The sequence below is a fragment of the Lepidochelys kempii genome, chromosome 5, assembly GCF_965140265.1.
Source record: "Lepidochelys kempii isolate rLepKem1 chromosome 5, rLepKem1.hap2, whole genome shotgun sequence".
NCBI classification, from domain to species: Eukaryota; Metazoa; Chordata; order Testudines; family Cheloniidae; genus Lepidochelys; species Lepidochelys kempii.
Genome location: NC_133260.1, coordinates 89367979 through 89382692, shown reverse-complemented (window position 1 = coordinate 89382692; position 14714 = coordinate 89367979). Strand labels below are relative to the sequence as shown.

Genomic DNA, 14714 nt, shown 5'->3' with positions numbered 1-14714 from the left:
ACAAATTTATTTGAGCATAAGCTTTCATGAAATTTGTTCGTCTCTAAGGTGCCACAAGTACTCCTTTTCTTTTTTAAAAAATGTGACTCTTGTAGCCAAACCGTGTCTGTCAATAGCTTTGCTTTTTGCGTTCTGTTTGTTCTGGATGACCACTGAAGTGTAGCTCAAACTATGAGCCCCTAGCGTACTATAGAATGTTGCAGTGTATGTACCATATTACCTCAAGCCACCCACATTCCAAGCTGACAGATAAGCTGAAGTCAGCAGAGAATGCTTTGCAACTGGGGCTTAACAAGGTGACCTTGCTGTACTTCAGGCCCTGAATCCAATGGAGAAAGCTAATCCTGTTGCTAGCCTCAGAGAATCAGAGGAGCAAGGACTCTATCGTGGGAAGCAGTGGCTCTGAAAAAGACTTTGGGGCCATTTTGGATAGTCAGTTGAATGTGAGCTGCCAGTGCAATGCTGGCCCAAAGGACTAATATGATCGTTGGATGCATGAACAAGGAAATATCAAGTAGGTGTAGGCAGGTTATATTACCGTTGTATTTGGCACTAGTGCAACTGCTACTGGAATGCTATGTCCAATTCAGATGTTCACAATTCAAGAAGGATGATGCTAAATTGGAGAGGGCTCAGAGAAGAGCCACAGGAATGATCAAATTGGTTCCTAATCTGTGGTCTGTGGACCTCTGGGGATCAATGGTCTATGCCTAAGCGGTCCGCGAAAGGTGGTTGTTACCATAAACAGTGGTTTTCAACCTGTGGTCCATGGCCCCCGGGGGTCCGCAGACTATCTCTAAGATTTCCAGAGGGGTCCACACCTCCATTCAAAATTTTTTAGAGATCTGGAAATGAAAAAAAAGGTTGAAAACTGCTAGATTAAAAGATTTGAAAATATGCCATTATAGTGATTGAGCTCCTTGTGTCAGTCTATTCAGTTTAACAAAGAGAAGGTTAAGGGGTGATTTGATTGTAGTGTATAAGTACTTACCTGGGGCCCCAAAATTTGATATTGTGTTCTTCACTCTAGCAGAGAAAGGTATAACAAGATCAAATGGCTGGAAGTTGAAGCTAGATAAAAGTAGGCTGGAAATAAGGTGCACATTTTTAACATTGAGAGTAATTAACCACTGGAACAATTTATCAAGTTGTGATGGATTCTTTGTCACTGGCAATTTTTTAATCAAGATTGAATGCTTTTCTAAAAGACATGCTCTAGTTTAAGTGGTAATTAATTCAGGAAAGTCCTGTGGCCTGTGTATACAGGAGGTCAGACTAGCAGATCATAGCGGTCTCTTCTGGCCTTATCTATGAAATACATAAGAAATACATATTAATAGGATTGAGCAACCATCAGTTTAAAACCCTTCCTTTCCCTTCCCCAGAGGAAACTTTGGACTGAAGTTTCAGGTGGACTAACCACATCTTTGCTGCTTCTGTTTTCCCATTAAAGGACCCTATTTCCTCCTTTCTTTGGAAAGTTCCCAGGCATGCCCCTTCCGTCGTTTCTCACTATCCTCGTGCACTACATCTTCTGTATTTTTCAGGGATCTGTTTTTTTCTTCATCCATTAGCAAACATTCTAGCCCTGTAAACCATTTTTTTACCATCTGGCCAAGGGTAGATGATTCTCCAGAAAAAGGGGAGTTGAAGTCATATTTCAAGGATGAAGTCAACAAACACTGAGGATGCTTAGCACTTCTAGGATCGTGCTCTGAATGTCTGTTGTCTGAAGGACATATTCATATTTTGTTGCATTTTCTGCATATTCACTGTAAATTGCATTCTTTCTCTAGGTCATTTCGTTTCTGGCTGCAGTACTACACAAAAAGGGAACACGTGAAGATATTGAAAACAATATGCCAGAGTTTTTATTGAGGACCATGAAAAAAGAACCAACATATATCCCCAAAAAGGTAAAAATTTTAATTGATATAGATTTTTTCTTTGATAACATAAAACACTTATTTTTGATAACATAAAAGTTGATGCTGTTTTTTTTAATAAAAACTTACTTGCACTGCAAAAAATATGTTTGCATAAACCAGGTTTTGGGTGTTATATAGTTTGCATGTGTAAATACAGATGTTCATGGATTTTTGATAATGCAAGTCAACCTCCCGTTTTTTTTAAAACCGAGACAATGCAATATGTAGGTCTAGTATTTATTTAACTATGCAAAATGTGAAAATTCAGTGGGAAAATTCAGCAGGATGAATCTAATGGTCTAAGTAGGTAGTGAAGCAATTGTCCGTAAAAGGAAAATTAAATGTTATGCTTTAATACATCGTATATTGTGTACTTAAAAAAACATTATTTAAGTTGCAAAGTCAAGCACTTGAAAGTTAGGAAATGCTAGTCTCACCTTAACTCTTCCATGTATGTCCTTTCTGTGCACTGAATGAGTCAGGTGTCCTATGGAAAACTACATGTGATCATGTAGTTAAGACCTATGAACAATGGAAGCAAGAAAAGGAAAATGGTTTATATCTGCAGAACCGAGTGTAATTTCATGAGACAAAGAAAAAGTATTTCTCCAGCCTAAGGGCTTTCCCTCTGATGAATTTCAAAATCCTGCTACAAATGATGGAGGTTTTAGCATGTCTCAAGAAAGATTGGAAGGATCTTTTATAACAGAAAGAGCTAGGCAACCTAAACATAGGGATAGCTATTGGTTCCCTTTATAATGACTGTTACAAGTTTATAGGTCTTTTGGTGGTTCAAAATTACATTGTATCTGTGAAGTTTCTATAAGCTATAAAATGTTGAATGGTAGACATATGATGATTTTAGAAGTGAGGCTATATGATTTCCTGTATAATCTGTTATAATGCTAGCAAATGGATAAATTATCTAAAAGTTTATTTTAAATGTAAGACGCACCTTCATATGCCTACATTGAAAGACCTAGCTGATTTTCATTTGATTGAGGTGATTGAGTTGCAGGAACCATCTTAAACCATTAAACCTTTTATTTAAATACTTATCACTTAAATATTTTTAATGGTTGGTTTGTGGATCCGTCTTCTTTTCAGGGCTAAATAAGCTGCAACTTAATATAGTTGATTTTATGGGACTCATGTTGTAAGACTGCACCAGCAAGTTTGCCACTGTTTTAAAGTAATGGCACTTATAATGCTAATTTATATATTATTCTGTAGCAGGCGTCTTTTGATATTTTATGTGTATCAATGTGTACGGAACCAACATAATGAGTAGCCAATCCAAATTATTATATGGATAATAATTTCAGTTTGACAGTTCATGAGTTGAGAGAGTGGAATATGTCTGTAGAAAGAGAACTTCTAAGACACATAACTAATATTACAAGTTACACCTGTCCATGATATAGCTGAAGAGATGTTCAACTAAGGGTATGTCTACACTACGAAATTAGGTCGATTTTATAGAAGTCGATCTTTAGAAAACGATTTAATACGGTTGATTGTGTATGTCCCCACTAAGCGTGGTAGGTCGGTGGAGTGCATCCTGAATACTGTGGCTAGCATCGACTCACAGGGTGGTGCACTGTGGGTAGCTATCCCACAGTCCCCGCTGCCCACTGGAATTCTGGGTTAAGCTCCCAATGCCTGATGGGGAAAAAACATTGTCACGGGTGGTTTTGTGTACATGTCGTCAGTCTCCCCTCCCTCCCTTCTTGAAAGGAACGGCAAACAATCGTTTCGCACCTTTTTTCCTGGGTTAGCGTGCAGACACCATAGCACGGCAGGCATGGAGCCTGCTCAGCTCAGCGCTGCTGTTGTGAGCATTGTAAACACCTCACATATTATCCTGCAGTATGTGCAGAACCTGGCTGGGAAATGGCAGCACAAGGATGATTGTGAGGAGGACATGGACACAGATGTTCCTGAAAGCATGGGATGTGGCAATTGGGACATCATGGCAGCAGTGGGGCAGGTTGATACAGTAGAACTCTGATTCTGGGCCCGGCAAACAAGAACAGACTGGTGGGACCACATAATATTGCAGGTATGGGTTGATTCCCAGTGGCTGCAAAACTTTCGCATGTGTAAGGCCACCTTCATGGAACTTTGTGAGTTGCTTTCCCCCGGCTCTGAAGCGCAGGAATATCAAAATGAGACCTGCCCTGACAGTTAAGAACCGAGTGGCGATAGCTCCATGGAAGCTTGCAAAGCCTGACTGCTACTGGTCAGTCGAGATTCGATTTGGTGTGGGCAAATCTACCATGGGGGCTGCTGTGATCCAAGTAGCCAAGGCAATCAGTGACCTTCTGCTAGCAAGGGTAGTGACTCTGGGAAATGTGCAGGTCATAGTGGATGGCTTTGCTGCAATGGGGTTCCCTACCTGTGGTGGGGCGATAGACGGAACGCATATCCCTATCTTGGCACCGGACCACCTTGCCAACCAGTACATAAACTGCAAGGGGTACTTCTCAATGGTGCTGCAAGCACTGGTGGATCACAAGGGACATTTCACCGACATCAACATGAAATGGCTGGGAAAGGTGCATGACGCTCTCATCTTTAGGAACTCCGGGCTCTTCGAACAGGTGCAAGAAGGGACTTACTTCCCAGACCAGAAAATTACTGTTGGGGATGTTGAAATGCCAATAGTTATCCTTGGGGAGCCAGCCTACCCCTTGCTCCCATGGCTCATGAAGCCGTACACAGGCAGCCTGGACAGTAGTAAAGAGCAGTTCAACTATAGGCTGAGCAAGTGCAGAATGGTGATAGAATGTGCCTTTGGACGTTGAAAAGCTCACTGGTGCTGTTTGCTGACTAGGTTAGACCTCAGTGCAACCAACGTTCCCATTGTTATTGCTGTGTGCTCCATAATATCTGTGACAGTAAGGGGGAGATGTTTTTGGCGGGGTGGGAGGTTGAGGCAAATTGTCTGGCGGCCAATTTTGAACAGCCAGACATCAGGGCGATTCTAAGAGCACAGCTAGGCGCACTGTGCATCAGAGAGGCTTTGAAAAACAGTTTCATGACTGGCCAGGCTACGGTGTGACAGTTGTGTGTGTTTCTCCTTGATGCAAAACCACCCCCTTTGTTGAATTTACTTCCCTGGAAGCCAGTTCCCCTTCTCCCGTCGACCACAACTGGCAAAGGAAATAAAGTCCCTATTGTTTTGAATCCATGCATTCTTTATTTATAAAAAAAAAAGAGAGAGAGAGATCACTGACAAGGTAGTCCTGGTGGGGTGGGGGAGGAGGGAAGGACAAGGCCACATTGCTTATTGTAGCCACACTACAAATCAAAGCTGTTTGAATGACAGCCTTCTGTTGCTTGGGCCATCCTTTGGAGTGGAGTGGCTGGATGCCCGGATCCTCCCCACTCTGCATTCTTGAGCGTCTGGGTAAGGAAGATACAGAACTTGGCGAGGAGGGCAGGTGGTTATACAATGGATGCAGTGGCGGTCTGTGCTCTTGTTGCCTTTCCTGCAGCTCCACCAGATGCCTGATCATGTCTATTTCCTCCCCCATTAGCCTCAGCATAGCCTCCTGCATGTTCTGATCATGCTCACTGAATGCTTCCCTGGCCTCTGCCACCGAATGCCTCCATGCATTCAGCTGTGCCTATTAGTGCGGGAGGACTGCACGAGCTCAGAAAACGTCATCGCGAGTGTGGTTTTTTTCTGCCTTCTAATCTGCGATAACCTCATGGAGGGTGTTGATACGGGGAGCATAGAAACATTTGCACCTGCAAGGGGGATAAAAAGGGAGAGTAAAATTTAAGAAGATACGTTTCTGAGAACAGAAGGGAGTCTCTTTCACAGTGAACCAAGCCATTGACAGCAGACAGCACCTGTGCTTTAGGTACAAGGTCACATTTTGCCTTTTATATTGAGTGCCTGCCAGTATGGTGACACATCACACACAGCTGGGCAACAGAATTTGGTTTCCAGGCAGCCATAGTAAGCCAAAGAGTACGCGGGGTTGGCTTTTTCCGCTTCATAACATGTGGGAATGGTTTCAAACCAGCACCCTCCTTTCCCATAGCAAGCAATGCCGGTTGGGTTTGCTGTTTAAAAGGAGTGGCTGTGGTTTTGGGGTGGATGTGCAACACACCCCTGTCCCCACTGTGTGGCTATTCTCCAGACGATCCCTTTTAACCAAGTGCAAACAGCCCAGCATGAACGGGGTCCTTTTACTGTTCCTTTACAAAAATTCCTGTATTTCAACCAGGTGACCGTGAATGATATCACTCTCCTGAAGCTGACACAGAAAGATAAAGACCGAATGTTGCATGAATGCGACCAAAATCCAGGACCATTCGCTGCCATGCTTTTGTGCTGCAGTGATTCCAGACTACTTGCTACTGGCTTGGCGTGGTAAAGTGTCCTACCATGAAGGATGAAATAAGGCAGCCCCCGCACAGAAACCTTCTGCAAAGGCTTTCAGAGTACCTCCAGGAGAGCTTCATAGAGATGCCCCTGGGGGATTCCCACTCCATCCCCAGACATGTTAACAGACTTTTCCAGTAGCTGTACTGGCCGCGAATTCATCCCAATTCTTCAGGGCAAATCAAATATTAAACACAATTGCTTTTAACCCCTGTAGTGTAGTTACAAGTGTGCACTCACCAGAGGTGCCCTCTCCACCTTCAGTGTCCGGGAACCCGCCTTGGGAGGGTCTTAGCTCCAGGGTGATGAGAAGATCCTGGCTGCCGGGGAGAACGGATTCTCCACTTGCCTGCTGCGCATTCTCCTCCTCTTCCTCCTCCTCCTCATCCACAAAATCCTCCCCGTGTTGCTTGAGACTCCCCCCTTGCAGGTGTCCATAGACAGTGGTGGGGTACTGGTAGGGTCCCCCCTAGAATGGCATGCAGCTGATCACAGAAGTGGCATGTATGGGGCTCTGACCCAAAGCGACTTTTTGCCTCCTTTATCTTGTAGCAGGCTTGCCTGAGCTCCTTAACTTTCACACAGCACTGCTGTGTGTCCCTGGTGTATCCTCTCTCCACCATGCCCTGTTCGATTTTGGCATATATATATTCGCATTTCTTCTTTCTGATTGGAGTTCTGCCTGCACAGATTCTTCTCCCCATACAGCAATCAGATCCAGTGTCTCCCATTCACTCCATGCTGGAGCTTGTTTGCAATTCTGGGACTGCATGGTCCCTTGTGCTGCTGAGCTTGCCACACTGAACAAACAGGAAATAAAATTCAAAAGTTCCCAGGGCTTTTCCTGTGTACCTGGCTAGTGCATCGGGGCTGAAAGCGCTGTCCAGAGCGGTCACATTGGAGCACTCTGGGATAGCACCCTGAGGCCAATGCCGTAGAATTGCACAATGCTGCATCTGCACTACCCCAAATTCGACCCGAGAAGGTCAATTTTAGCGCTACTCCCCTCATCGGAGAGGAGTACATTAGTCGATTTTAAGAGCCCTTTAGGTCGACAGAATAGGGTTGGTTGTGTAGCTGCATTGCTTATAAAATCGACCTAACACCGCTAAATTCAACCTAACCTTGTAGTGTAGACCAGGGCTAAGTAAAGTTATTTTTGAATTGCCTCTTTTAGTGTTACTTCTTATTTGATAATTTTTGCCACAATGAATTTGTATATTGCTTAAAAATCAGTGTTTTGGAAACCTACTGTATGCAGTAGTTTAGACAAGGTGGAAACTTCCCTTTGTGGTTCAGTTCCCTGAAAAGAAAAAGAGAGAAAAATGATGACAAAAGTGTCAATGGTATACAATACGCAAGTAATTCTTATTTCTCTTTTGGTTGGTGTAAACAAGTAATAAGTGTTATTGCTTGAAATAGGATTCTAAGATACATACTTTTATTCGTAAAGTCCTGATTTGTTCTTTTACCCAAAGTAATGTGCTAAATGGAAGCTTTTCAATATCTTGCGCGTGAGTTGGTCCCACAATCCTTTGAGTGAGCATTTGTAATAGGACCAGGATTATAAAAGATTATGGTGGTATTAATAATACTTAATATTTATATGTAGTGCTTTTTATCTGTGTTTTTTAAACCAGTTCTCAACTGTGGTTAATTTAGTATTGTTCCCATTGTACAGATGAGAGAGAATTGAGGCACAGAAGTGAAGTGACTTTCCAAGGTATCACAGCCAGGAATAGAACCTAGTCTCTTGTTTCCCAGTCTTGTGTCCTATTCAATGGCATGTACAAATCGTATGTTTCTTTTTATAAAAGCCATGTACACATGCTAATACAATGTTCTTATTCTTCAATTAAGTCAAACGCTTACTAAATACAAAACAGTAGAGAGTCTTAAAGGTAAATTTGAAATACTTTATTAAACAAAAATTCACAATTGAATCCAGAGAATATCTACTGTATGGGAATATATGCATTGAACTAAAATACACGTTGTAAAAAGGTTGAAATCAGCTAACTGTATCTACCACGAACAATTTTAGTGTTCTGCATTTTTCCGGCAAAGGTTAATATCTCTAATACCTAAAATACATTTTAAAAAACAAATAAAATATGAATCAATATTGGCCTTTTGAGGTTAGTTGTAGCAAATATAGTTAATGGACTAATTACATAATTCAGATGCAGGTGTCTTTTGGTTCTTCATTTGTGTCCATTCATAAGAACGACTGTGGTTTAATGGAATATGCAAGTAGATGGAAGAGAAAAAACCTGTATTCTGTTCTTGGCTATGCCATTAACTAGCTTTGTGACATCAAACAAGTCTCTGTTTTCCCATCTGTAAAACATTTTGTGATCCGTGGATGCACATTCTATAGAAGTAGAAAGTGATGGTTGGTGTTTTCTCTAACAATCTACAGTCATAATTTTTCTACAGTTCTTGCATTTCATCAGTTTTACTCTCTCTGTCCATATGAAGTAGATTTTTTTTTGTAAAGCTTTACAGTATAACTTGAGTAAGTACCATTATTGCTTTGAAGCAGTACTCCTTCTGTATGTTTCCTCTGATGACCACACACTGTAAATAAACTTAGATTGATTTACTTTTATGAGTTTGTCCTCTAATTCTTCTCTTCCCTGTTCAGTTCATATAACGCTAAGCAAATAATAAATATCATTCATGGAAAATGATTAAATAGAATTCAAACTTTTAAATACTAAAACAATGCTCATTATTTTGATTTTTGCATGACAGCTCTTGATAAAATGTTTTTGACATGGGTTCTGCAGCAGTATAATGACAGCTGTTTGTTTTTAGACTTTCCTAATAGTGGCCCCTCTTTCTGTGCTTTATAACTGGAAGGATGAGTTGGACACTTGGGGCTATTTCAGAGTCGCTATTTTACATGGCAGTAGAAAGGACAATGAACTGAGTCGCATCAAGCAGGGAAAGTGTGAGATTGCTCTAACAACATATGAGACACTTCGCCTATGTTTGGATGAACTTAACAGGTAATGTAACATTTTCTAATGTTCATTTGTGCAAACACTGTTTTTTGTAACAGTCTACAGTGTTTTGGTTTTAAATTTTTTTGACAACTATTTAAATCCTGTGAATCTAACTCCTTACTGGGAGGTGGAATGAGGAGATACAGTACATCTATATCCAGTGAACTTACCAAACAGAATCTCTTTCTAATGGGTAACCCCCAAGAAGGTAGTTATTTGAATGATAGCTGTATTAAATGTTGAAATGTCAGGCAAACTAGTCTCTGTCTCTCCCATTCTGTCCCCCAAAATGACCATTAAAATACATGGGATGGCACAGGCTTGATACCCTGAGAATCCCTGCCCTAGACTTATTTTTTCATTTGTATAATAAGATTCCAGGATTGTCACTTTGAAGTGTAAGATTTATATAGAATCAATGTGAAAGTGATGGGAACAGCTTCAAGCATGGTTGTGAGCTCTTTTTGTTCAAAATATCACAATGTTGAATCTTCAGCGTGATTTGCAGTCTGTTGAGTCCAGTTTTTAAGTTTTCAGCCATTTTGACTTTACGAATTACACCCATGTAAAGTCAGGCTGAGAGTCCTATTCCATTGCCATATCAGAGTTAATATCTACACCTAATTAGCATGCAACAATTTTATTGGTTGTATGAGGGAGACTGTCCAGATGGTTGATTACTGGGCCCAACTGCCGCAGTTTTTCAAAACCACCAACATAACTCTGCCCACACAGTAACCCCAAACACACACAGCCCCCACCGCCGGACACATCCCTCACTTGCCACCTGCACAAAGCTCCCATCACTACACACACATTTCCTCCAATCTCACTCATATTCCTGATGAGAACCAGGTGGAATGTTAGAGTCCAAATGTTCTTTGGTGGTTGGAATGTGACACTTGATCAGAGAAGGTGGGAGTGACAGCTGTGTGGGGTAACAAAGAGGTGGTGGTCCCTCCCAACAGGGAGCAGCTCTGTGCACAAACTTTGGGGAACATGTATTTTTTAAGTTGTCAGCCATTTTAACTTTACAGATTGCACAATGCAAAACATCCAAACACAATACCCTCACACAAATGAACTCAACTAGCTGTTATTCACCACCCATACAGCTCAACACAGTCTCCCAGTGCACACCCCTTCGACACAACTCAGCACAAATCTCCCAGAACACACAATAACCCCAAACACAGATAGCTCCTCACCGCAGCAAACACTCTTCCTTCGCCACTCTCATAAATCAACACAAGATTTCCCAGCACAGTGCACATACTCTCCCACCCCCCATACTTGCCATAAACTGGAATGGCAAAGCTGTGGGTCATCACTAGTAGTAGAATATGCATCTAGGTTACATATCCCTGTTGCATGACAGAGGTCAGTATCCACTGTTAGTGGACCATGCTTTAATTGTCTCATGGACAACCTACTCTCATCTGTGATCCCACAGACAGCCTCACCTCCCATTCATGATCATATAATATTTTTGTTGCAATACAGCAGTTGCCTACATGGAAAAGTAATGATAGGAAATGATTTAATATGTATTTATTTAGTTTAGAATAGAACTCTCCATATCCTCCCCCTCCCCCCCCACACATCCCCCAACAAGTCCTCACAGTAGATTAACTTCTGGTGTACAGTGCAAATAGTTGACACAGTGCAGTGTTTTTTGCCAGGTTGTGTTGGTCCTTTAATTCAGGAAACTTTAAGTAAGAGAGATATTGTAATATTTATGTTTCTTAATACCCCAAAGGACTTGATAGAATATGAGATCTTCCTGCTTTCCAATTTGTCTCTGCTATAGTTCATAACCTTGAGTACAATCAATTGAGCAAGTCAGTATTGACTGTTTAAATACTAGAGAACTCACAGTACAAACTTGCTGACAGCTTGACATGGTCTTGTAGTTTAAACAGCTGGGTTCACCTTCAGGACTTGATAACAATTTAGATTGACTCACAGCTGAAGAGATCCCTATAGCTATCTCTGTCAACCTAGTCTTGTTTAAAAATACTGTGGTTTGAAGTAGAGATGTGAGAATCTGTGTGAGAGGGAGGAGTAATCCCTATACTCAGATCTCTTCATGCGTGAGCATAAGGAATGATTAGTTGAAATTGGTTACTTTCAAATATGCTCATTCCTGTTCCTACTTTGCATCTAGCCATGGTTTTATCTCTTATGTTCTCTTGAGAGTATCTGACTTTTCTTAAAGTAGATTTTTGAGATATAGGAGGCTGACATGGGCTACTTGATTTAGAGTATTTCAATAGTACTGAATGAAGGTTCAGTCTTAAAAATAAATTAATCTAAAATAGATTTTTTTTAAATGGAAAAAAAACTTTGATACTTTAAAATGTGCCTGCTCCTACTTGCAGCTGCTTGATTGTATTAAAGGAACATCAAACTTGAAGTTAATGTATTTTGAAATTGCTCAAAATATCATTGTTTCAGAACTAATCTTCTACCTGCTTTATAAATTTGAATTTAAATAAATCTCTCTGGGGGCTGGATGACTCAGGATTAGCAATGTGATCTGAATCATTTCACCTTTAGGTCATGGGGTTTTATTGTGTTCCAGACTGATAGTGACCAAAAGTTGTTACCATGCAATGGCTGCTGATATTGTTCAGATTCCTTTTGGAACAGTTGCCCATAATTCCCGTGCTGCTCGATATGCAGCTTTCCCTTCCACATCCCTCCAACCCCCCGATATCATTGGCAGTAGAGATATCAAAAAGAATAAACAATCCTGTCATCCCTACAGTTGATCCCTTCAAGTCATGTTTCAGACTCATTGATAAGGATGTTTTCCCTGTTGCTGCTACCCATGCTGTACCTCTTGTGTGGGGAAAATGTAAAATTTCAGTAAGCAGTGTTCTCAATCTGCTACCTTTTTATAATTGTTAATTAACTTTTTAAAAAATCTTTTAAAAGTGGAGTTAGTGATATTAAAAGCTGCTGGATTAATAGCCTAGAGACAGACAGCCTTTCTCTTTCACAGAATAGGTATAGCATGACTGGCAATAGTTCATATTTTTGGCCACAAAGCCTTTTCAGTGCGCTAAATTCATTTTTTAAGATAAGTCTAACCTTAGGAGAGGCAGGAGCCTACGAAAGCAATGCCATAGTTGGGTCCCTCCCAAATTCATGGTCCATTTTGGTCAATTTCACGGACATAGGATTTTAAAAGTAATAAATTTCATGATTCAGCTATTTAAATCTGAAAGTTCATGCTGTTATAATTGTAGGGGTCCTGACCGAAAAAGGAATTTTGTGTGTGTGTGGGGCGTTGCAAGGCTATTGTAGAGGGGGTTGCGGTACTGCTACCTTTACTTCTGTGCTGCTGCTGGCGGCAGCGCTGCCTTCAGGGCTGGGCAGCTGGAAAGCAGCGGCTGCTGGCTGGGAGCCCAGCTCTGAAGGCAGAGCCACTGCCAGAAGCAGCAGCAGCACAAAAGTAAGGATGCAATGGTATGGTATTGCCACCCTTACTTCTACACTGCTGCAGCTGGGCGCCCCACGGCTAGGTTGCCTCTGAAGGCAGCACAGAAGTAAGAGTGACAATACCACGACCCCCCTAAAATAAACTTGTGACCCCCCCCTCAACACCCTTTTGGGTCAGGACCCCCAGTTTAAGAAATGCCTGTGAAATCTGTATAGTATAGGGTAAAAACAAACAAAAGACCAGATTTCACAGGGGGAGACCAGATTTCACAGTCGTAACATGATTTTCATGGCTGTGAATTTGATAGGGCTCTAGCTATAGTGGGTGGCTCAGCTAGCTGCCGGGTTGGAAATAGCCTAATTTCTAGTCATAACAAAGTAAATATAAACTACAGGTGAATAATGGATGAAAGTAATCAAATTCTCCTCATGCAAGCTTAAAGAACTTGATTAGTACAGTTTTCTGATGCATATTTTTCATTGCAGAGTTGATTTAATGCTCAAGAAAGGGAGCCAGATTCCTCTTAAACTACAGTTTAAGGCACACTTCCATCTTGAAATCTGAGGATTTTTTTAAGAGAATTTTAAAAATCTCAGATATTATACCTAAGTCCCATTGTATGTGATAGTAAAACCAAATTTTTCTGTTTCCTGAAACATTATTTCTCTTTCATTTATCTGTGTGAGGGATCTGAACAAATTGATTATAGTGAAACTGAGTACACACAACAGGATGTAAAATACATAAAGTTAGCTGAAAAAATAGCTGATATGTTTTTTTCACTTACAATAATATTAAGTGTTACTTGTAACATTTGGACTTGTCTTTGAATTTTTTTTTAAGTTGATGGCATTTCTTTTAAGTCACTTGCTTTTAGTCAACAATTGTGAGGAAGCACAGCTAATTCTAAGTACATGTTTGTGAGATAATGCAAGCGACAGCTACATGAAACTGTATTTCCTGTTGATCCACAGCCTAGAATGGTCAGCTGTAATTGTAGATGAAGCACACAGAATCAAGAATCCAAAGGCTCAAATAACCCAAACTATGAAGGCTTTAAAATGCAGTGTTCGTATAGGTCTTACTGGAACCATTCTTCAGAACAACATGAAAGAATTGTGGTGTGTCATGGACTGGTAAGTAAGAAGTTAATATTTTAATTAAGACTTATCCAGAGAAGTGACAGGGTAGTAATGGTGTGGGGCTCAGCAGTGTCCAGAAACTGTGCTATAGTAGGAATTCCATCACACTTTTGTCTTGTTTCTGCTGGAAGTACATGTGTTTTCCCACCAGGGCACTGCCCCCAAGCTGTTGGAATAACCCATCTTTTAGAGTAGTCTTAGATAGCTTGTATCTGGTAAACTTGGGGGCGTCCTCATCCCCTCACTCTTTTGGGTACTGGTAAGCAGGGGAGGAGTTCTTTTCTCTTATTATTACCCCTCCTAACTTCTTTCCAGTGGTCCTTCCTTTCTTTCCCTGGCCTGTGGTGCCCCCACTCCACCCCACATGTAACAGGATAAGAATAATTATTTAGCTCCCAGTCTCAGGCACTCTGCTCCCTGCTTTGTCTAAAGTGCACAACTCACATTCATGTAGATAAGAGTGTTGTGTGTCCTCCTGATGATTTCTATTAATATTTCAGTAGTGCCCAAAATGTGCTAGGTGTTGTGCAAATATATAGGAAGGGACAGTCCCTACCCCAAAGAACTTTAAAGAGGAAAAAAGACCCCCAGATGAGGGAATAGAAAGTGCAAACAAAATAATCTTTTATTACTTACAATTTTAAAAATCTTAAATATGCAGCAATTGTGGGCTGAAGTGAAATGTCAGGAAGGGGATGAGTTAGTAGCAAAGCTTAATGTAAAATCCAAGCAACTAAAACATTAAGATGGTGTTAGAATGGATTACCCAATGGGGAGTATTTCTCA

At 41.0% G+C, this 14714-nt stretch overlaps 1 protein-coding gene across 2 annotated transcripts in view; it reads left to right on the top strand.

Annotated features, from left to right (window-relative positions):
* Positions 1-14714, top strand: part of ERCC6L2 (ERCC excision repair 6 like 2) — a 67448-nt gene that overhangs the window by 12613 nt on the left and 40121 nt on the right. For both annotated transcript variants that reach the window (XM_073344952.1, XM_073344954.1), the window contains exons 5-7: positions 1797-1916; positions 9148-9341; positions 13761-13922. In XM_073344952.1, coding sequence (XP_073201053.1) covers positions 1797-1916; positions 9148-9341; positions 13761-13922 — 476 coding nt within the window. The remainder of the gene's footprint in view (positions 1-1796; positions 1917-9147; positions 9342-13760; positions 13923-14714) is intronic.